A 24,885-nucleotide genomic window follows, 5' to 3' on the forward strand; every position below is an offset into this window, starting at 1 on the left:
AAGGTTGTCTATGGCTAAAAAGAAAGATCAACTTGAAAAGGAATTCAGAAGCTCTGACAAACTGTTTATTCACAGCTGGCTTTCAGTGATATGCCTACTAAAGCTATTGTTTTTAGAGTATAGAATCAGAAGTAATTACTTTGAAAATAGAGCAAAAGAACAGTATTTCTTACCTTAAGGAGCAGTAGGCTACTAATTTCGCATTTGTAATTTGAGTCCAAAATAGCTTTAACAGTATGACATCTACCCTTAAGGAGTAATTTTTAAGTAAAAGATGAAATGAAAAAAATTCACTCATTGGAAAATTGTATAGCTGGGTTGATATTTCTCAATGAAATGCTTAAATTACAGAATTAACAAAGCCAGAACATCTTCGGAAGGCATGCATTTCACTTGCAGTTTAGAGAAAAACCTTAAGTCAATAAACCATGTCCAAACTATGTATTAAAATGTTTATAAAAAAATCAAGCTTTAACATTTATTTTATCTAGCTTTCCACATCTGTATGCAGACAAGGAGTAAGAATGCACATAAATGTAAGCAGTGCAAAAATGTGGAAGTGAAGAAAAGTCACAGATGTGCTAGAAATAAATACAAGATTTTAAGAAAGCAATGGACAAATCAAAATAACTACGAAAAAAGTAAAACTATAGGGTCAGGATTAGGAAGGGTGAAGAATGATAATGCCCTTGTTACTACAGAAGTTAAATTAGTGGCACAGATAGCACTTGTCAAACAAAAAATAATCCAATAGCATTGACTTTTATTCATTCATGTTAAGTCACCTGAAATGATATCTGTTGCATTTAAATGCTCATTAATGTAAATGGCTGAACAAATCCATTTCAATGGATATTCAATATCCCACATAGTTAAGTCACTTCAACACAGCCTCATGACAACTCCCACACCAAAACAGTACTTTATTTTGTAAATTTTGACCCATTATTACTCCCATGTTATGGTTTTTTCAGCTGTCGAGTGTACAAGGTGAAGAAAAAAATTTAGTTAGATGGGGGTTGCACCTGGAAAATAAATTTCTCAAACTCCACATACATGTTTCAAAACTGCTGGGTCCCAAGTCCATCTATGAACTCCAGGGCTGCCAGTATCATGTGCAGCATACTAAAGCTACACTATCCGAATAGCTTATTAATTCTGCATAAATCAGGTCAATCAATGTGTCAACCTGTAACAGACTGTGCACTTTTAACTGAACATGGCAAAATATTCACTCTTTTGAACTTTACATCATCATTTGATGTCAAACAATGAAGCAAATCCCAACAGTATATACAAAAACAGCTTTGCATTTACAAAAGATTGTTTCCCATACTGATTAATTCAGGCAGCTAACTCATTGGTTTATGCAACTTTATTGAAGAAAAATAAATCAATTACTAGCAGAGCTATTAGTTGATCACTCATCCATTGACAACTTGCATCATTTATTCAGTGCTATATTAAACAGTGTATTGGAAGATAGATTAACTAATAGCTCCAAGCCTCCTAACAATTTAAATGAGAATTACAAAATGTTTGAGACCCTATTTTGGAATACAAAGGGTGTTTGACTTCCAATTTCCATTCTCTGTAGAACAAGAACAGGTCATTCCTTTATTGACATGCATAAAATACATCACATTTTCTGTTCTGCTGATGCTATAAATTCAATACCAATTCTCCAGCCACATCAGTTATGAGCATAAAGTATATCATGTAACCTCAAATCTCTAACAGTGGAAGGCTTAAAAAAAGACTGGATGCTAGAATAATGCTGCTTCCTTTGATGTGACAACTGAGCATCCATCTCCCTCCCCCTCAGATGATTTCTTCAGCATGTTAGAGCAGTGAGGAATGGTTTTAGTCTCATAACCAAGTTAGAGTGAAGACATTGGCCACATAATACACATGCTCCATTTTTAAAAAAATTCTGATCTTGGGCAACTGTTCTCTTGTAACTACTTTACAGTTTCTAAAAGCAGTTATTGTCCAAAGCTGGAAGAACTTAAGTCTTCTCAGATGAGCATGTGAATGAATGGAGGGAGGTAAACAAAAAATAAAATTAAAAAAGATGAGGTCTGATAGGGGAGCAGCCGGATAAGAAAAATCAAAAAAGGAACAGTAATTTAAAGTTTATTCCAGCTATAATGCAGGTTATTCTGACTTTAAGGTAGCATCACATGGCATACTTCTGAGTCCATTCCCGAGATATTCTGTTGTACCTGTAAATATAGAAGATGTTACTTAAAAAGTTAAAGAATTCTTAATACTTAAAAGGAAAGATTTGTTTTACCTCCAGACTCATCATGGAGTCATCTTTCAGGGTTACGATTAGAATTAAGACAACTAGGGAAAAAAAGCAATGTGGGAAATGGAAGCCTTATGCTTCTAATACAATGTTCCAATACACTGAAAGTGTTTTAATACACACAATCAAGTGGCACTGAGATTGAGGAGGCTAACAAAAATCAAAGACCAATTTTCTCTCCCCTACCACTGAGTTAAATGTTCTATTAGAAATTCTGTAATTAGTATCCATTCCAACAAATTTTAACATTAAAAAAATATTTTACGGTTTATCATGGACTTATGTCAGAGTGCAACAGAGATTCTGAACATCTATAAAATTTCCCTCAAAGCTGGAACCAAACAATTTTATCTGAATCCTACACCTTGAGAAATTACTAGAGCTTGAGTAATATCAGAAAATACCTTTGAGAGTTAAGGACAGGTAGAAGATTAGACACTGGGGAGGGTGAAAAAAAGCAATTTTCAAGAGGGATGTGGGTGGGACTGGTATGTATGTGTTAATTAGAACACTTATGTGTTACTTTGAGAAAGACTGGAGCTAACAAGCCCCACTTAAGACCAAATAAATGGGAATTACCACTAGGGGTACAATTTGGGGGCATCTGTTTAAAAGATCAACAGATAATTCACACACAAGCAAGGTTATTTATTACTGAGGAACACCACTAATATTGACAAATGCTATCAATTTCTCCCTGTATTACATCCATACCATAGGCTACTTACCAAAAATTATAGTGAGAACTTTAAGAAATAAATATACATCAAAGGGCACAAGAGAACTTCTAGATTTGTATTTCTGGTTTACACTTTGTAATATTAACTAGCTTCATTTCAAACCAAGAACTAAACATGGTTCAACCATTTTTCTAAACTTTGGCATACAGAAGTTCTTTCTACCATTCATGGTTACCTCATTTAAAGACACCCTCTCAAAAAGCCAGCACTTTGAAACAAAGGTTTCATTTAGCATACACGGAGCCACACAAAGTATAGCTGGTATTAATGCATGCTTGTCAGTAATGAACATTTAGTTTAGATGCTTAGAGACTTTATTAAAAAAGTGTTTTCCCCTTATATTATTATTTCTGGGCCAAATTTGAACTAAATCACCACATTCCATATAGTACTGGTATAAAAGTTAAAATATACCAAATTTAGAATGTAAATATCATGGTAGTTTGAGAAAGATACTACTTAAACTTTAATTTCTTACTACTGCTATATATAACTGCTTTGCCATGCAAAAATTTTCTCAAGCAATAATGACTACTGGGTATACTTTCACACTAAACAGATCAAGCAGTTAACTGTACAGTTTTCAAAAAACCTTCACGTTACCTTTTGTTAGTTAATACAGTGCCTTAAAACATGCAGCACTCGAGTGCTGGCAGTACCATGAATAAGCGCACCATAGAGTGCAGATCCTCTTACCCTACAACATAGCGTATTTCTCTGTCCACTCTCTTGCTAACCTATTGTACCTAATTGAACAAGTATACTTAGCGTTAATTACAACATACAACAAAGTTATAATGGTGGAGTTGTACACAAAGATAATTCAAGTATTTGAGAAATTCAGATAAATTTTTATGACAGTACCAGTATTTGTTTCAAAAACGTAATTGGGTTAAGGAAAATTTTTGCTTTCTTCCCAGAAACTGAGTGACAAAGCAATGACCAGGTTAGAAAAATGGAACGTTTTAGACAGGCTATTCACTGTCACATAAACTAAAAACTATTTAAAAAATATCCCATTTCAAAAACTACCTTTCTGTACACTTTATTATCTTATCAGAAATAAATCATCAAATCTTCTTGGCACTGCCACAACTTACAACAGAGTGTAAGCCTAGCTCATTACATCACTCTTTATATTATTTCCTTAAACTACTATATACTTACTTATCTCTGTCTGTTTTATAGATCCGTGCAATCTCTGGCACTAGGGGGTCATCTGGGTTTGGATCACATAGCAGTGAACAAATGGATAAAAGAACTGCAAATTAAAAAAAAAAAAAAGTCTGTTACCTAGCATTGGGAATTTGGATAAATAAAAATATCTTTAAAATCATATTATTAAAAAACCTCAATCCTCAAAAGATTTTTTAGCCTGTATCTTAATGTCAATGAAACAAGTCTGTATAGAGATTTTGCTTCATAGGAGATAAACTCCTAGTAGATAAGGAATACTAAAAACAGAGTTTTGTGGGATCAAATTTAGTACTGACTAGCTATCAAAAATTCTGCCCAACTCAGGAGTTCTCAGATATTCAAATGATGCTATATCAGTTTATTAATAATCATTTTTAAAAAGTGGCATTAAAATTTAAGTAACGAGTTTCTTGGTACTATGAAGGGAGCAAAGCATATGCAGAACACCTGTGCAGTATTATTCTCAGCTGTTAGGCATGATGAAAAAAATCCATTCTCTGGGAGCCAGCTGGCTCAGTCAGGAGAGTGTGTGACTCTTCATCTTGGGGGTTGTGGGTTCAAGCCCCATGTTGAGAGGAGCAATTACTTAAATATTTAAAAAGAAAAAAAAAAAAAGAAAAATCCATTCTCTGCCCTATACTCACGGGAGTTTCACAAAAACAACTGCTCCACTGTTTTGCTCCTTGAATTTATAAACAGTACTGATTAAATGAATGTGGAGATCTAGCTCTATTAACTCAGTGAGCCTTCTCAACTCTAGTTCTTACCTTGACCTATTCAATATATGAACTTGGAAAGGTATCAAGCACCACATAGCATGTATCTAATTCAATCTGTACTCCTGTTATGTGCCAGACACTGCAAAATGTTATAAAATTTTAACATATAAAAGCTCAGAGTGGTTATAAAAATCTTCAAAGATAACATTACCATGAAAGACAGTACTAATGTAATGTATTACAGCAAATATAGTTTTAAACCCAAAAGGCAGGAAAGCACATATAAAGAAACATAGTGTTGAATTTTATTCCCCAAAGTGATAAACCTGGAACCTAGTATTAAGATATTCTTGATACTGTATCTATATAGTATCTGTACTGTACTGTGGTGTTAAGAGAGCTTGATTTGCAAGGGAACTGGAATGTATCCCAAAAAGGTGAAAAACATCTAAAACTATGTCACACTCGAAATTAAAGCAGCATTCACCAAAACTGATTTTTTTCTTCTCCAAGAGTGATTTCAAATTCATTGTACAAACATATCCGAAACACTGTCTTAATTAGCAACAGTAAAAAACCCTCATTTTTTGTACTAAGAAATGCTACATCAACACCAAAACACAAAATTTACTGGAAGGCAAACTTCCCATTAGGCAGTTTGTTGTAGGTCATTTGTGTGTGTGTGGCGGGGGGTGGGGGTGGTGACAAAAGCCACCATAGTCATTCAAAATGGAGGAAAGATGAAGGCACTCAATCTCTTATCTGGAATATTCATGTGGAGACTGGATAACCTATTTGAGATGACACCTAATGGACCCTTATTAAAAGTAGAAGACCAGGGGCGCCTGGGTGGCTCAGTGGGTTAAGCCGCTGCCTTCGGCTCAGGTCATGATCTCAGAGTCCTGGGATCGAGCCCGCATCGGGCTCTCTGCTCAGCGGGGAGCCTGCTTCCTCCTCTCTCTCTGCCTGCCTCTCTGCCTGCTTGTGATCTCTCTCTCTCTCTGGCAAATAAATAAATAAAAAATCTTAAAAAAAAAAAAAAAAAGTAGAAGACCAGAATTACTCTAGAGACATTTCCAAGACTCTAATAATTTTAGCTTATTACTAGGTAGGAACAATCTATTAAATCTATTAACCACCCAAGTTGCTTTAAAAGCCTTTTTACCTAAAAAATACTATAAGAAACACAAGAATGCAAAACCAGAATCTTCTTACAATGGAAACCAAGATTTAAAAGCTCTATTAAACTTCAGATCTACCATTTTATAAAACGCAGGAGCGGGAGTTGAGATGTGAGTGGCCTAGGATTGAAAAATACTACAGAAATCTATATTAAAAAAACCTAACTATTATTTGCAAATAATGCCTATATCCTAATTTGAATTTTAACTTTTTCCCACAAAGTCTTTAATCAATACTGCTAAAAGCACAAATAGATGTAATTTTTTTTCCCTTCCCCACCTCTTACCAAAATACTGGCATAAAATGGAAGTAGGCCCCAAAATGAAACTATTTTTTTAAAGATTTTATTCATTTATTTGACTGAAACAGTGAGTGAGGGAGCATGAGCACACAAGGAGGGGGAGCAAGAGGAGGCTCTTGCTTCTGAGCAAGAAGCCCAACATGGGGCTTGATCCCAGGACCCCAACTCTAGCCCAAGGCAGATGCCCAACTGACTGACCCACCCAGAAGCCCCAATGAAACTCCTTTAATTTGAAAATCAGAGCAGCTCAGGGCTCTTTCTCTAAAAGTACTTTACCTTTAGAAATAGTTAAAGCAGGAGACCACTGTGATCTTAGAATATCGAGACAAATGCTGCCATTACTGTTAATATTTGGATGATAAATTCTTGTTGTAAATGCAACCTAAAATAAATAAAAATGTTTATTTTTCCCAAGTGAAAATAAGCATCCTAATCTGAAACAGAAGACTTTTAAGCAAGGCTTATGATACTGTGTCACACACACACACACTCTCTCTCTCATATGGCTAAAACCTAATACATATAAAAAGACTAAAAATTACAGAAACTGGTTTGGATATTCTGATCAAGATCTTCCAGGACCTCCCTCTCTTTACTTAAAATGAAAAATATAACTTTGGGGCAAAAATTTTATCATTTAATGATATGATGGCATATTCTGAAGGTTAACTTTGGCTCTACCATGTCAGGAGTATCAAAAGAACATAGTTAACAGTAATCAATATTCATTAAAAAATAAAGGAACTTCAGAATGTAAACCAAATTTACAGACCAACTCATTTAAAGTATCAAGTTACAAAAGTATGTGTTTTAGTCTGCATTTCCACTGTACATAAAATACAAATCTGAATGATTGCGAAAATGTTTCATCTGAAGTAACTATTACATTGCACCTATAATGGGATTGCAAAGATTGCTGAAGTGCCAATGTTTTATTTCTATTGTTGAATTCATATAGGTTTGCTTTCCGTTAACTGTTCTGAAAGTCAAGACCTTACGTTTTTAATAACTGCTGACCAGTCACCTTAGTGCATCAAGCAACTCTAAGTTTTGATAGATTTATTGTCATATATGCAAATGCAACCTCCTGACAGACCATGTGAACCCTAACAAAAACAGCACAGGCTTTAACAATATGGGCAAATGCACAGGAAGCTAATACCTGAAGCCTACTACTACAAAGGTTAATAATATGAATCTCTATGAGCATAATAAACAGTGGAAAAACCTTCCACATAATGTATCAGAGTCCTGCAACATTAAGGATAAGTCAGTTCTTATCTCCATTTACAAAGTTCAAATTTACAAAGTTCAAATCCAGGTCTAACTGCTCTCTTAACTAAAGGTTAAGTCAGCATTCTGTATTACTCAATACATATATATTTAGCCTTAATTATTCCTAGTCACTACATGTACATACCCCAATTTAGCCTTACTTATGTAGAACCTTGATTTCTAAGAATATTCTACTCCTCTAAAATATTGCACAGATCTTATTTACTAATGGATTTTGGGGGTAAATACTTGCCTTAGGTGGTTTGAAGGGGTAGTCTGTAGGAAAATGAATTGTCAAAAAGAATACACCGCCTTGATATGGGCTGTCATTCTGGTGAAAAGAAAAATTTGCTTAACTCTGATATTTAAAATACTAATGCTAAATAATGCATGTAACATTTCTATTTTCTAAGCATTTCTTTAACATGAAACAAGATTACCTGTTTATGCTGCAAGAGAGAATAAAAATCATTCCACAATTCAGTTCACATTACTAAAACAACACAGTCAAAATTTCTTACAGAATAATGAACCCTTATTTACTTAGATCCCATTTTATTTAAGTAACCAAAGAACTGAAAAATTAACCAGAAACCAAATGTTCTAGATCCTTATTTTCACAAAGGAAAAGTATACTTAGCAATAAGGTCTACATACAGTATTATATATCAAACCTGAATTTGAAAAAAGGTCTTATACTTATTTCTGATAATGACAGCCATATACACATATATGGCTTTGCACCTCAACACACCACTCTGGTCACTTCGGCAAATCAAAATGTTGGCTATTGCAGGTTAACCTGTAACTACCTTCAACAGAAGAAGCAAAACAGAAACAAAATAGTTTTGTTTGTTTTTATTTATTTGACAGAGAGACACAGCAAGAGGGGGACCACAAGCATGTGACCTGAGCCGAAGGCGGATGCTTAACGACTAAGCTACCCAGGCGCCCCAAATAGGTTTTTAACAAGTTTAATTCCCATCTGGCTCCTCAAAACCTTCATTTTTAAAAACATTTATTTAAATCATCTCAACACCCAACATGGGGCTCAAACTCATGACCCTGAGATCGAGAGTCACATGTTCTTCCAACTGATTCAGCCAGACATCCCTCAAAATTCTCATTTAAAACCAATTTTTTTTTTGAAGTTCTGAGAGAGAGAGAGAGACTGTGTGTGTGCATGCACATGCAAGCGCAGGAGGGAGGGGAAGAGTCTTAAAGCAGACTGCTGAGCATGAAGCCTGACTTAGGACTTGATCCCAGGACCCTGAGATCACTACCTGAGCTGAAACCAAGAGATGGATGTTCAAGCTATTGTCACGCAGGCGCCCCCAAAACAATGGAAGATTTTTTTCAAAACCATACTGAATTCTCCACAACAAATTAATAAACAGGATTACAAATTTGGAAACAATGTGGAACTGCTCTGCCACTTCAACAGAACAGAAATTTTCAAGCTATAGCATCACTCTTCCTCCTTTGTTGTTCTGCTTATTATATAATCTGAGTATGAAGAACTCTCTTAATAAATATTACACAATGTTAGTACATAAGTAACTTGCCAGAATTTTACATTTCATTAAACCAATACCAGGAAAAAGGTTAACACTGTATTCCCATTTTACACTAGATACAAATGGGATTTGAATAATTTGTAGTGTAAGAACCAAGACTGGAACCCAGGTCTTATGAAGATCACTGGTCAATATGGGATCAGTGAATGATGACAAAAGACAGTGACCTCATTAAAACCTTTAGGGTAAAACATAGTAACTGCATAACTGCTTCTGGATATGCAAAGAAGTCACCTGGCGATGTCTTTAAAAATTTACAGTAATTCAGTTATTACCAACATCCACTCCTCTCCATTACAGACAGTATGTACATAGTGCTAATTATAAGCCTTTTATTATGCCCATTCTGGATGTCAAGAAAGTAAAAACTTTTCCAGATCTGACACTTTAATACAGCTCATTTAATTCCCTGTTTAATCTAACTCAGTTCTTAGGACGCCTGGGTGGCTCAGCCTGTTAAAGCATCTTTTTGGCTCAGGTCATGATCCTAGAGTGCTGGGATGGAGCCTTGAGAGCCCCGCGTCGGGTTCCCTGCTCATCAGAGAGCCTGCTTCTCCCTCTGCCCCTCACCCTACTCGTGCTTGCTCGTTCTAACAGATAAAGAAAATCTTTAAAAAAAAAAAAAAACCTTAACTGTTCTACAGATCAGGTATGTATAAGGGACACAGAGAACAATTTCTTACATTGATGGGTAAGTGTTCTGGTGAAGAGACATGCAATAAAATGTTGCAAACATTATGAAAAATGAACAGGGCAAACCAGCAACTTGAAGGAAAAATGACAATTTACTGATTAAGAATGAAGTTCAAAGAAACATATAACTAGTATAATCAAAGAACTACAACTTGAGTCCTTCTTACTCCAAAGTCTTTTCATATTGTCTACAAAATTTAAATTAAAAAAACTAAGACTGCAAAGCAGCATATAAAAGGTATAGAAAAAATAAAGCACAGAATATGATCTGAATTAAATAACATTCCTTTGTTAACAGCTACATTAATTGGGAATAGATGCTTCAAATGGCATAGTTTTACAAAACAGACTAATACGGAAAATGTTTACACAGTACTCCTCAACAGTAAAAGTTTTTATAAAACCTAATTACCAAAGTTCTGAGTTTTCATTCCAAGTTTCATACAATCAGAAGGACCGTATCTGACTGCTTCTGAATAAAGGCAATCTGATGGTAAGATTTAGGGAAAGCCAAATTTCATTTCACTTATTAAAAAAAAAAAAAACCAACCCCCCCCCAAAAAAAAACAAAAACAAAAACAAAAAAAAAAAACAAAAAACAAAAAACAAAACTCAGGGATGAAAATATTTCAGTGTTACAATTTAACACTACAATTTCATCAACTCAAAGAGGAAAAACTGGTAAAACCGTAAGATCCAGAGGTGACCAAACCAAAGTATGCTACCTAAAAAACTGAAGCTCTATTGTCAAATTTACTATAAACTGAAAGCAAACAGAAAACAACAAAAGAAAAAGAAGAATACTTTAATCTGTAACCTCACCCAAGTCTTAGAAATCCAGGATTTATACCCGATCTCTTCTACTGGTTTTTAACTCCAATCAGTCCAAAGTCAGTATTCCTCCCCCAGGGCAATCATAAAGTCTTGGTATTCCCCCAGATCCATCTTTTGCTTCTATCTCCTGACTCATACTTATTTTGGTTAAATCTTGAATTTTTCTCTAGTTATTAATTCTCTAGTTATTAATTCCAGGATATATATATACCTATAAATATTTATCCTTAGATGTCTCCTGTATCCAAACAAACCACAAACCAGTAACTCATCACTGATCAAAGTAGTTATTAATCTTAAAGATCCTTAAAATCTCTTAAATAGGCTTCCTCTCTTTTATGCCCACTACCTGCCACTACCTCCCTTCATTCAAGATCTTACGATCTTTTGTTTATATTATAGCAATGGCTTACTTTTTTTTTTTTTAAAGATTTTATTTATTTATTTGAGAGAGAGACAGTGAGAGAGAGCATGAGTGAGGAGAAGGTCACAGAGAGAAGCAGACTCCCTGTGGAGCCGGGAGCCCGATGCGGGACTCGATCCGGGGATTCCAGGATCATGACCTGAGCCGAAGGCAGTCGTCCAACCAACTGAGCCACCCAGGCGTCCCACAATGGCTTACTTTTGATATTCCTGCCTTCACTCTGGTTTTTTTCTTCTAATTTATCCTTACCCTAATGCTGAAGTTGTCCTAAAACACAAGTTATATTCCTGCTTGAAATCTAGCACAGCTTTCAAGATAAAAGTGCAAACTCCTAAGCACAAAAGGTGCTTTTATGGTCTCCTTCCCACCAATATAGTTGGTCTCATCTTCCACCTCTTCTCCTGAATATGCTCTCCCTACTGGACTTAAAATATTTCACACATCTCCTTTTTCTCCCACTTGAAATATTGTTATCTGTATCCTTATCTTCTTCATCTCTAGGACCGTACCTACACTGTACCATCCATCTCAAGTTTAAATATCCTTAAAAAGATAATACAGCCTTCTCTTTATTTAGTTCAATATGCTTGTTGCCCTTCTTTTATACCTTTCTCTACAACAGTTATTAGTACCCAACATACTTATGTAACTTTTATTTTCTTCTTCCTCTAGACTACAAAGTTCCTTAAAAAGGTACTGAAAGGGGAAGTTTTCACACATCATTAGCCTCTGCAGGAACTGACAAAATACACTTAAAATAAGTTGAAAAATTGCCCTTATGGACCAGTAAGACAATACCTATGAACCAATTATTTGACCAGATGGTTTCTGCAAGTGATTCTCCTCAGGCTGGTTACTTGTATTACCCAAAAATGGCACCTTCTTCCATGGCTTTATCAAAGATTAGGTGGAAGTCAGGGTGGTTCTCCAAGTAACTTTAAATTATCTTTCTGCCAGTTCCATTTCCAATTAAAGAAACATCAAGTGTATAAACTATCAGATAAGGAGTTAATTTCTCCTAACTGCATCAATTGATAGTGGGAACTGCCCTTAATACAAAAAACCAAAAACTTAAAAACCACCAGTTTAAAAAGCCCACAGACGGGGCGCCTGGGTGGCTCAGTGGGTTAAGCCGCTGCCTTCGGCTCAGGTCATGATCTCAGAGTCCTGGGATCGAGCCCCGCATCGGGCTCTCTGCTCAGCGGGGAGCCTGCTTCCTCCTCTCTCTCTGCCTGCCTCTCTGCCTGCTTGTGATCTCTCTGGCAAATAAATAAATAAAAAATCTATAAAAAAATAAAAAAATAAAATAAAAAAATAAAAAGCCCACAGACAGCAGTGCTCTGTCAATTCTTTCGAAGATTTAATTTTTATTAGTATCTGTGCTTCCAAAGTACCCTACCTTTCTAAAGAATAAACCAGTTCAGTTATTAGAAAGAAGCATTCTGCCTCATAAATTTAATGATCGAGAACATTTCGAGACTACAAAATGCTAAAATCCAATAGTTGACTCTGTACAAAACTTAAATTAGATGTTCCAGTCCTTAGGAACCTTTACTTATGTGGCACTGCCAATCACTTTTACTGACCTAAGAAGTACTCCAAAGCAAAAGTACTTTTGTCACCATTTATTCTTTCAGCAAATCTGCAAATATATGGATTGTTATATGACCAATGGCCCTATGTTTTAGCTCATGTCACATACTAACAAAATAAAGCAATTAGTGATGTAATCAAACTGTAATGTTTTATCACAAAATGCAATCAAAAGCCAAACTAAGAATGACTTATTTCACTGATGACTCTATAAGGATAACTATTAACTACTTGCAAATTGGCATCTAAACGTGCTTACTTAAATATAGTTTTTGCTTTTGTTAATCAGGAAATATTTATTTTTTATAAGATTTGTATTTATTTACATCTCAAACAGAGCACACATTAGCAGGGGGAACAGCAGGCAGAGGGAGAAGCAGGCTCCCTGAGGAACAAGGAGCTGATGTGGGACTCATTCCCAGGACCCTGGGATCAAGACCTGAGCCAAAAGCAGACAGACACTTTAGTGCTTTATTAATACTTACAACTAATTTTAATAATGAGGTCATTTTAAAGCACCACCTGGATCAAAGATGAGCTTTTATTTGGTGCAAATTTTAGGATATTTTATTACATATGCTTTGAAAATGGGTTATCTATAATGAGAAAATTCTAGAAATTACAAATGCAAGTGCCTAAAAGGTAGGCAAAATGAGTGGATAGAAATAGTGTGAGACACAAGCTCTGTATAAAAAAGGGAGGTAGCTGCTACTCCATCCCAAGCCATTACTGCTATGAAATGAAGGTCTAGTCTGGCTTTTTATGTGAAGTTACCCAACTTTTAAAATGTTCTGAGGACCAAATTGGTTAAAAGTCACACTGAATTAACTATGTGTATTTAAAATAAATAAATCACAATTTTGTTACCAAATAAAAGGAAGCATTTTAAAGCAAAATAAGATTTACAACAGTAAAAACAGGCCTTGAAACAACTGGAAATGAACAATTCTGACTTTGAATAGTTTCTTAAATTAGAATATAGGCAGATTTCAAATTAAGAATCTAAATATCCCCCACTACCACTATACCAAGTTTAACTATGATTCACAATCTCCTTACCTTTAAGTCCTAACATCATAATTACTCTAACTCAATCATTCCTGCTATGGATTTCCCATAAAATTTCTCCCACTAATCATTTATGTATCACTTACTTCCCACCTTATCACACCCGTTTTAACTGTCTATCTCTCCCAGTAGGTAAGTTCCTTAAAGAATGAGAGAGACCATATCTATCCTTCATTGTGATCATCCAGCGAAGGATCACAATGAAGATTACAGTTATCAAATTCAGAACTATGGAATAAAAACTTACTTTTCCAAGAACATTTCTCCTTTAAGAATGACAGACATCTATCTATAGACCACTAACTCACCAAGTACATTATTGACATTTATGCTGAGATTAAACCACCAAAGGGAGGGCTGCAGATTAAGACATACATATACCTTAGAATAGAAATCCTAAAGTGCCTTCCAAGTCAAAAAAATATTAAGTATTGTGCAAGATACAGTCTTACCCCAGGTTGTTTTACTGCGCTCTAATTCTGTGAAATTCTTAGATGGTATCCATAATTCTGAATATTCAATTATCCAGCATATACAGTTTCTTATCTACCCAGGATAGAAAGGAATTTTGCTGTATTCAAAATACCACTTTCTACCTAAAAATATTCAAATTTTGTAAAAAACTAAGGAAGAATCAAGTATCAAAATAATACAATAAAAACTTAAATTTTTTAAAAAAAATTTTAGGAGTAAGATCTTTGAGTAACACCATGGTAGAACCAGTTAAATTAACTGACTCTATAAGTATAAGAAAACTCTATGATAATACTTTATATTCCTATGAAAGAAAACTAGAATAAGTGAAAAAATATGATAGGCCAGAGATGCTATATTCTAGAACCTGAGTACACAGACACATAGCACATGTAACAAATTACTATTCATTGAATTGTTATGCCTTTCAAAAACAGTACAACTATGGCAATTCCAAAAAAGTACTACAATGTAATAAAATAAACGTAAGACTAAGTTAAATACAACTCGGTCAATGCTGAACCTTTAATTAAAAGCAAAATGTTTTAATTCTTAATACTTACAGGTCCCATAATTGTGGCTTGCCAATGAAACACTAGGGAAATACAAAATAAAACTGTTGTTATCTAAACACATACAAGTTTTTTTGAAATTAGCCATTAAAATCAACTTGAGAGTTACTTACTATCATCCCCAACTGGACCTGCAGAACATTGTGCTGGAGGGTCACGGGCCAAATCACTAAGTTCCTACACCAAAACAGAAAATGATGGGTCATGTAACAATAAAAAACATAAGCAAGCAAAGAAAGTCAACTGTTTATTTTCACCCCATTCTTTAAGGAACATACAATCAGTTCACATTAATACATTCTAGTAAAAGAGAGAAAGCATTAAGTAGCCAGTCCAGATCCTGGGACATAGCAGGTATAAATATGAAAATTTTTGTTACACCAACAAAAGCTGTGCAAACCAAAAAAGTTCTATCAGATACTTTCATGGCTTAAGAACCTAAGACAAAGCGGGCGCCTGGGTGGCTCAGTGGGTTAAGCCGCTGCCTTCGGCTCAGGTCATGATCTCAGGGTCCTGGGATCGAGTCCCGCATCGGGCTCTCTGCTCAGCAGGGAGCCTGCTTCCCTCTCTCTCTCTCTCTCTCTCTGCCTGCCTCTCCATCTACTTGTGATCTCTCTGTCAAATAAATAAATAAAATCTTTAAAAAAAAAAAAAAAAAGAACTTAAGACAAAGCAGTTCTCAATATTCTTAATACTCATGTTGTCTAATGAACTTCCTACCATCTCAAATCCTGCTATTTCTAAACCACACTATCCACAGACCTCATTTTCCACTTGAAAAATCTCTCATGGGGCTAGGTAGGTATTCTTTTTTGTTTGATCTTATTCCTGCAACTCAACCATGTCTTTTAGACAATGTTGTGTAAAATTACAACTCTGAAAGAACCTGGAATTTGCTCATAGTAAAAACATGCGGTTTCCAAAAAAGTCCACCCCACCTTATATTTACAAATATATACTGAGCTCTTCCACGACTTGTATGTAATGCATATGGATAATGCAGTTAATAGTTATTTCTTCACTGTTTTTTTTTTAAATTTAAGATGATGTAACTTTATCTATATACATATACACCTATATATACATCTTTATAGGGATTTACAGACAGACCCATGAGGTAATAGTGGGCTTCTTAAAAAAAAAAAAAAAAAAAAAAAAAAGGACTACACAATGCTGAAGGAAGATAACTAGAGCAAATATCTGCCTCTGTTATACGGTCAAAATGCACTTTAGGAAATGGCCAATTGTTCGGGAGTGATCAATCTAGATTCACTCCATTAAAAAAAAAAATCAATGAAAAATCAATGCAGAAGAATTGTTCTTGTGGTAATCATTTCACAAAATATCAGAACATTATGTTGTGTATCTAAAACTAAAAACATTACAAGTCAAATTATATTTCAATAAAACTGGGGCGGGGGGGTTGCTCTGATATACTCTATCTTGCTTCTGAAAACTCATACCACATTTGCTTTTAAGATTATTCAACAGCCAGATATCCCAAGATTCACAATTTCAGGATAATGGAAGATCAGATAATTTGTTTGCCTTTTAAATATACCTTCACGTGTTCAGCATATGTAAAAATGGGAGAAAATTCATTTCGACCACTTTTGATCCTGATAATAGGAATTACAGAAACTCTTGACTAGAAATTAAACAAATGGTTAAAAGAAACTATGTATGATTTTGGCTTAAAAATAAAAACACCCTTACAAAGTATCAAATGATTCTGAACCACATTAAAGGTTTTGAAAACTACTCCTTTTTTGAATAAAATAGAAATGTAGGCACGCCTGGGTGGTTCAGTGGGTTAAAGCCTCTGCCTTCGGCTCAGGTCATGATCCCTGGATCTTGGGATCGAGCCTCGCATCATGCTCATCATGCTCTCTGCTCGGCGGGGAGCCTGCTTCCCTTCCTCTCTCTGCCTGCCTCTCTGCCTACTTGTGATCTCTGTCAAATAAATAAATAAAATCTTAAAAAGAAAAGAAATGTACTTACAACTTGAATTGACTATCCATTATGAAGCAAATTACTTTTTCATAGGCCAGATAAGTTTTCATATGGTATTTACTTACATCCCCTAATCAGCCACTTTCATTATAATGGGAATCTAACACCATCTCAAAGCATAAAAATTTTACTGTACATAAGAATTAAATAGTCTAGGCACCTGGATGGCTCAGTGGGTTAAAGCCTCTGCCTTCAGCTCAGGTCATGATCCCAGGGTCTTGGGATCGAGCCCCACATCAGGCTCTCTGCTCTGCAGGGAGCCGCTTCCTCCTCTCTCTCTGCCTGCCTGCCTCTCTGCCTACTTGTGATCTCTGTCAAATAAATAAAATTAAAAAAAAAAAAAAATTAAATAGTCTAGTTTAACTGATGTGAACAGACAATGCTCCCATGTTCCAGAGCTTATATAACAAATTCTTTTGTTTCAGGCGCCTGGGTGGCTCAGTGGGTTAAGCCGCTGCCTTCGGCTCAGGTCATGATCTCAGGGTCCTGGGATCGAGTCCCGCATCGGGTTCTCTGCTCGGCAGAGATCCTGCTTCCCTCTTTCTCTCTCTCTGCCTGCCTCTCCATCTACTTGTGATCTCTCTCTATCAAGATAAATAAATAAAAAATCTTAAAAAAAAAAAAAAAACCAGAAACAAATTCTTTTGTTTAACTGGCCCATCAAAAAAAAGATAACAAAAGTTAATTTATGGAGTCGAATTCCCTCTTTCCTTCAGAACATAAGGGTTCAAAACAAACAAAAAATCTCTCCAAAAAACCCCCACAACTTACCTGTTCCAAGCTACCCCCACTTTTCCCACAAAGATTTACCTCCTAGTTTCTTACAGTGATCTATCCCAAATTATGTACTTGTTTAAACCTGAAAAGAAATCTGTTATTTTAAAATAAAAACCAATCTAATGTTGGTTGATCTAACAAAATACCCAAGAGACCTTGAAACAACTTCATTCTAAATACAACTGCAGGGGCGCCTGGGTGGCTCAGTGGGTTAAGCCGCTGCCTTCGGCTCAGGTCATGATCTCAGGGTCCTGGGATGGAGTCCCGCGTCGGGCTCTCTACTCAGCGGGGAGCCTGCTTCCCTCTCTCTCTCTCTCTCTGCCTGCCTCTCTGTCTACTTGTGATCTCTCTCTGTCAAATAAATAAATAATCTTTAAATACAACTGCAGGAATCTATAAAGTTGATCTAGAATACATCAACATTGATTTGAAAATTACATTTTAATTATGAAGAATTTAAGAAAATATTTCTTATAGAAGAAACAAGTTTTTAGGCACAGTATTTATAAATCATTAAGCCTTTATATGCTGGCATTATTACTCTACAGTGAAGGTCTAATTTCAGCTTTTCCCTCCCATAATTTCAGAATCTTATTCTCAAATAATTTCGAAGTGCCTTATTTTTCAAGTTATCCATGACCAACACACCTTTGAAGTAATAACCAGAGATCTAAAATTAGGCCAATTACTTTACGTACTATAAAATCTACTTTAAATGCAACACTGAAAAAATGACCTAACTTATTTTAAGGATCAAAACAGGTCTTTTAGGGGCACCTGGGTGGCTCAGTGGGTTAAGCCTCTGCTCAGGTCATGATCTCAGGGTCTTGGGATCAATCCCCGCATTGCAGAGAGCCCGATTCTCCCTCTCTCTCTCTGCCTCCCTCTCTGCCTACTTGTGATTTCTTTCTCTGTCAAATAAATAAAATCTTAAAAAAAAAACAAACAGGTCTTTTAAATCATGTACCAGCCCTCCTCTCTAAGATAACAAGTAATTCTCATAACATTATTATGCCTATAGCATAAGCAAATGAGATTACAGAGTAATACCTTAGCAAGGAAAAAATTTGAGAGAAAGCATAGTAACAAGTCATTTTAGACATTCATATATATATATATATATATATATGACATTTTGTCTACTCAATAAGTATCTTACCCTGCTTTCATGAAAATGTTTTTCCCTCCAAACTTGTGATTGTAGTGTTCGGTTAATGGTGGCTGACAATCACCTGTTACTCAGACAGGCTAATCACAGAATTTTGTTACTTCGGCCTGTGATTAGCTCAAAGGGTTGCAAAGCAACCCAAACCAGGACCTGACCTGATCAAGTCCATCCATCTCTGCCTGGTTTTTCAAACTGAAGCTGGAACACTTTTTCCTTCTCTAAATCAGAAGCTGTATGGTTGTGACCTAGAGCTGCTGGCAGCCATGTCCCCTGAAATTACATGGTGAATCCAAAGAAAAAGAGATCACATTGAGCAGTGGAGATAATAAGAACTGACTTGGCATATACACATGCAATTTTAGTCCCTGAGGTTGTAGCTTGTTCTGGGTTCCTATAGCTATTTCCTTTGATTGTTAACCACTCCAGTTTTCCTTCTAATAAATCCAAACGAGGAAAAACCCCAAGAGGGAGGAGAACCATTCTAAGCAGAGAGCTACTGGGACCCACATAGACTTTACCCACTAAAGCACAATGTAATGCTCAAGTCTTGTTTTCTTGAAAAACATGTAAGAAAGAAAACTAAGTGAAGCAGTCTTAAAATTAAGCTAGAGGGAGCAGTCATGTGTCCTGTCTAGCAACTTTTAATCTAATCACAGAACCCAGAGGTTAATTTAAATCTATTTCTAAAATGAAAAGTGCAATATCTACTATTAAAGTTTCACTATCAAAACATTTATTCGCTTATAGGAAGACTGCAATTTTGGTATCCAGCAGGATAGGTCTGAATAATACCAAGATAAAACATGAATGACTTTCCCAACAGACTGAGGTAATATAAAGTAGGCAAAATGCAGAAACAAAAAACTACATTTCAACAACTCAAGTGCTTAAAATAAAGGCATTCAAATACTTTGTGAATCTTAAAAAGGTAACCACTAACCTTGCGAGGGTTTACAAACAGTGACAACTGAGCTGGGTCTTGATGGAGAGGGATAAGCATTCCAAACAGAGAAACTCATTCAAAGTTGAGGGTGTGAAAGAACACAAGGCTGTAAAAATCTGCTTATAGTCTTACATACCAGAAACACAACAGGGTATAGGTAAGAAAGTAACCCATGTGGCCAGAAAGGTTAACCATGGCTAGGATCTTCTGTGAGTTTAAATATGTCAGACTACCCCAAACGCAATGGGAAACGGATAGTTTTATTTTTGTTTTAAAGATTTACTTACTTGTTTGAGAGAGCAAGCACAGTGGGAGGTCACGCAGAGGGCACCCTACATGGGGCTCAATCTCACCAACTCATGAGATCATGACCCAAGCTGAAACCAAGAGTCAGATGCTCAACTGAGTCACCCAGGTGCCCTGAACCATTGATAGTTTTTAAGAATAAGACAAATCAAATTTGGTTTTTACTATTTTTTTTTATATGTACAGACAAATACTACATTAGGAGGGATTCTTTGAATTTTTTAACTTACTAGGTCATATCCTGAAAGTACCCATAAATCTGTGTACCCAACCTGTTAGTTAAGCAAAGCTTAACATTTTTACTACTTCTTCCATATTTAAAAAAAGAAAATGTTGCAGATATAATTGACGATCCCTCACATAATCCTCAAATTCCATTTCCTTTCTCCCACAGTAGGTAACAGATTATCCCAAATTTGGCTTCCACTATTTCTCCACATTTTTACACTCTACTAGGTATGTATCTTTTCACACATAGGATTGTTTTGCAGGTTTTCAAATTTTAAAAGATAAAAAACTATGAATACATATAGTTATACAAAGACCTATATCTACATATTTCTATATATGTATACTATTCAGAACATTGGCTCTTAACACTGTTTATAATAAGGACTTCTAAGACTGATTAACTACAGCCCTTCTATCCCCCCAAATACACACATACTTGCACAAAATTTTAATTTGTGGGGTATCAAAGACCCATCCCCATTTTGTACGAATCCCTAATACAAAGGACAGAGAAGTAGATCACTACATTAGGAAGCTATAGCAGTAATTCAGGTGAGAGAAGAACATGAGAACTAAGTCACCAAGGATGATAAAAGATCTTAAATAACAAGCATTTTTATTTTTAAAACAATCTTATGGAAATAGGCCTTCTTTCTGCTTTCCATCAGATCCCCTTACTAGGGGAAAGAATGCATTCAAAGTGTAGGACATACTACCTTTTGGTGTCTCTACTAGACACTTGAAAATTAGAGGCCTAAGGATGGATTTCCAAATGGCTGCTTTTTCAAAAGGGTGTCCTTACATCAAAAATGTAGTTTAAAAATTTGATATGGCATTTGGAAAACTGAAAAAAAAATTTCAACTGTACCAACTCAAGTCTCTATTCTACTCAAGGTATATTTATTGGACTTAAGATAAATTTTCAATGAAGCATCTACTCAAAGATTATTCAAAAGTAATTTTGTCTTTGGTTTTAACTTTACGAAATGACTTTAAACCCTAAATTTTCATAGGCTTTAGGAACAAAAACAGTTTGTAAAATTATATGAAGAACTGAAACCATTAGCTCTTTGCTTCCTAGCAGGGAGGGACAGTGGCAAGGACCAAAGAGAATAGCTCACATACAGCACCTATAAAGGGTTCATACTGTTGACCACCCCTTTCCCCAAGAACAGCATTACTAAGGTTGTCTCTTGGCCAACTATTAAGACCACTAAAATAGCTAAGAGGCTGGCATGGAGACTGGCACACACTAGGAGTGGCTAACGGCTCCACTCACAGTGAATCGACACTAAAACTGACCAAGGGCATACAAGGACATAAAGAAAAATAAAACCTCACCAAAGTTAGACATCTCTTTGCCATGGTGTTTTCTTCTGGAGGGTATTTTCCTTTTGGATCATCTTCCTATTAACTGCTTCTCCTAAAACCTTCCTGCACAACACCTGGCTAGCATGAAAATCCAGGCCTCTTCTCACTTAGAAATATGCTTCTCCTTCCCATTTAAAAGCCTAAACAGACTCATAAGGAGTCAAGCAAATCTCTCTTTAAGGAAACCAAAAGGTACAGCTTAAGCCACGGAGCATTCTCATCTGGAGGTATGTAATTAAACAGTAAAGAGTCTGACCATTCCTTTTCTGGGACTCATAAGAGAAAGCATACAGTTTATCTTGAGAAAGATCTTTGCTTTGATCATTATAGCACACAGGATCTCTTTGACAGTTGACTGTTAGCAGTAAAATCATGAAAAGGCTGAGACACTGGCTTAGACGTCTAAACATACTGCTAAATATTTGCTTCTTGCTTCTCTCATTACATGTTACTCATTTCAAAGAAGTGAAAGGACGAACATAGACTATGAAGAACAGGAAACCAAGGTATTAAACACAAAGGTATACAGAAGTGATAGAGACATAAAAAATGGTCTCTGCCTTTAAAGAACTTATAAATTGGAAATGTAAGAACTATTTATGAATGATGAAGCTATATAGTAGCCATCTCAGATCAGTGTCCAGTAAGTTAATACCCCTAGGAATAACTGTTTAAGCATTCTGCTAATCGTTCTTCCAATGACAGCCTCTACTTATGTTATATTAACATAACCAAAGTCAGCATTTATGAAAACAAAGATGATTGCTATGGTAACACCAAGTTCACAGGTTCCATCCTTGAGTAATTAGCACCACCATGTTCACAACCATTTGTTATCCCATACTCCACCATTCATCTTGAACATTATCACACAAAAGTCAGAATGATAGTAGTATCATAAATACAATTCCCATCATCACTTTTGGGAAAACTGAGAAGTTCATGCCATCACCGAAAAGTAATTTCTTGTATTAAAGAGTCCATTTCTTTAAAAACTTCTGACTTAAAGACAAGATGTGTGTAACTATGTGAATCAGTGTCATACAGACAGTCCTTGCCTCTTAAAAGCTATACTGAGCAACAGAAACTACCACCTTGGGGGCTGGATGAGATGAGGCCATGAGGTGGAAGGCAAGAAGAGAGCCTTTACAAGAAATTTTGAGGTAAGAATCACCCTCAAGGAGCCTTTACAACCTAGCAAAATATAAAGGTACATATTCAGACCAATGTCAGGATGAAATACAGTACAATTAATTGCCTAATTAGGCAGATGAGAACTGCTCTAATTGTTTTTATAAAGATTAGGTTTACCATGAAGTAAAAATTTGTATTAGATTTAATGCTCTGAAATTTTTACATACCATGTGTAGACACAAATGGTAAGGAAGTAAACAGCATACATTTCAGAAATGTATCCTTACCATAAGTTATTTAACAAGGAAGCTTAGCAAAATATTTTGGGATCTGAACAATTTCATGGAGCTATAGACTCAAAATTAAGAAGGAACAGTCACTTTAAAATCATTATAGCTTGGAATTTAGAATTTGAGAACTCCTTAAAATTTCTTTTACCTTAAGGATTAACAGGTAGGTAGGTGCTACATACCATGTCTCATTGTATCACTGACACTACATTAATTTCCTGTTTAGTTGTAATTACAGGTTAGACAGTGTGCTAGTTTGCCCAATTCGACAAGATACAAAGAATGGGTTGAATAATACAATTTTCTTTAAATCACCACTTAAGTCACTTAAAATTATTCAAAGCTATTTTTCTGTAAGCACTATCTAAATGAGCAAAAACAGCCAAATTTAGGTTCTCAGCTTTGATATATAAAAGCATACAAGACATTTCATAGACATAAAAAACAAAATTAACAGCAGTCCAGTGGTGGAACACATCCAATTATAAATTAGCTTTGAAATGCTAACAAGGCTAGGATGAATGTGAACAAGTACTCCATTCTAAAAATGAACCAGTAACCAAGTACTGATTCACAACTGAAACCTACAAGGCCAAATATGACAAATCCAGCAATGAAAAGTTGAAGGCCTGAATGAAACAAGATTACGTTGAAGGTATCGTTAGAGATTAAAATCAGATGTTAAGGGAGAGTATAAAACACTTTATTGAATTTTTCCCTTCCCCAAAGGCAGAGGGTAGTTTTGAGACTCTTTCATACCAAGGTTAACTTGGCTAATAAGTTAGTAAATTCATCTGTTCTTAATTACACCAATTTTCAAATAAGATCATTGCTATTGTAGCAAAACCAAAAAGAATACAAAATTTTCCAGTTAAAGAATGAAAATCCTTTAACTTTGCTAATTTCAAAATTTTGACACTGAGAATTAACTACAGTTAGAAAAACCACCCTGAGATGACAAAACATAGTATAAGTAAAATATTTAGATAAACTATGTTTAATAATAATGGGTAAATATGATATATGAATAGCCCTTTCTTTCTTTTCAACAGGTGTTTCTCATACTTGATTTATGTTCTTAAAAGCTAAGTTGCACAAGGTGACAAACACCTATTCGTGTGTTTATATGCTTGTTTCTTCCACTCAAAGCAGAGACTCTCATGGGTAATGACAAGGCTTCCTCATTTTTCTTTATCTCCTGGGACTAGACTACTGTGCCAAACAGTAAAACCTCAGTAAGTATTGATTAAATGATTATCGCTAAGTCTGTGGATCTTAACCAGAGGAAGGCCTCAGAATCATGGGTAATTTCAAAATTATGCCTGATCCCAGAGAAAATGATTCCATAAATAAGCTTAGTTCCCATATACCATATTCTTTAAGATCTCTGCTCAATATCCTGATATATAAATGCAACTCATGTCAAAACCCACAAACCGTAACATATTCCATAGAAGGCAAAACCCAATCTAAGACTTGAGATTTCAACCTGAAAACTTTCATGTCAATGGTAGGAACCTAGTATCTTCTTTACTAGAAAGGGATCATTATAGTCGAAAGGATTTGGAAAATCTTCAAGAATGGACTGTACCTTAAGACTAACAAGGGGTACCGAATCCTTGAGTTAAATAACATATAACCTAACAACACATACCTTGTAAGTAGTTTTCCTCTAGTGCTAGTAAGAGTATT

The 24,885-nt window shown here is 35.4% G+C and overlaps 1 protein-coding gene and 1 long non-coding RNA gene across 8 annotated transcripts in view; both read right to left on the bottom strand.

Moving 5' to 3' along the window:
• Positions 1–743: 743 nt before the first annotated feature.
• Positions 744–24,885, bottom strand: part of UBE2D3 (ubiquitin conjugating enzyme E2 D3) — a 29,853-nt gene continuing 5,711 nt past the window's right edge. For 6 of the 7 annotated variants that reach the window (XM_047718110.1, XM_047718112.1, XM_047718111.1 and 3 more), the window contains exons 3-9: positions 15,074–15,137; positions 14,952–14,983; positions 7,979–8,056; positions 6,727–6,832; positions 4,219–4,312; positions 3,748–3,797; positions 744–2,225 (exon numbers count right to left, since the gene is read on the bottom strand). In XM_047718110.1, coding sequence (XP_047574066.1) covers positions 3,749–3,797; positions 4,219–4,312; positions 6,727–6,832; positions 7,979–8,056; positions 14,952–14,983; positions 15,074–15,137 — 423 coding nt within the window. In that variant the 3' untranslated portion in view covers positions 744–2,225; position 3,748. The remainder of the gene's footprint in view (positions 2,226–3,747; positions 3,798–4,218; positions 4,313–6,726; positions 6,833–7,978; positions 8,057–14,951; positions 14,984–15,073; positions 15,138–24,885) is intronic. The other variant, XM_047718113.1, reaches the window with a different exon arrangement.
• LOC125093234 (uncharacterized) lies at positions 8,967–12,351 on the bottom strand. The gene is made up of 3 exons (XR_007125181.1): positions 11,442–12,351; positions 10,603–11,237; positions 8,967–10,520 (listed from the first exon to the last, which is right to left on the bottom strand). It is a non-coding gene; the product is annotated as an uncharacterized LOC125093234 (long non-coding RNA).

This window comes from Lutra lutra, chromosome 2 (genome assembly GCF_902655055.1).
Source record: "Lutra lutra chromosome 2, mLutLut1.2, whole genome shotgun sequence".
NCBI lineage: Eukaryota > Metazoa > Chordata > Mammalia > Carnivora > Mustelidae > Lutra > Lutra lutra.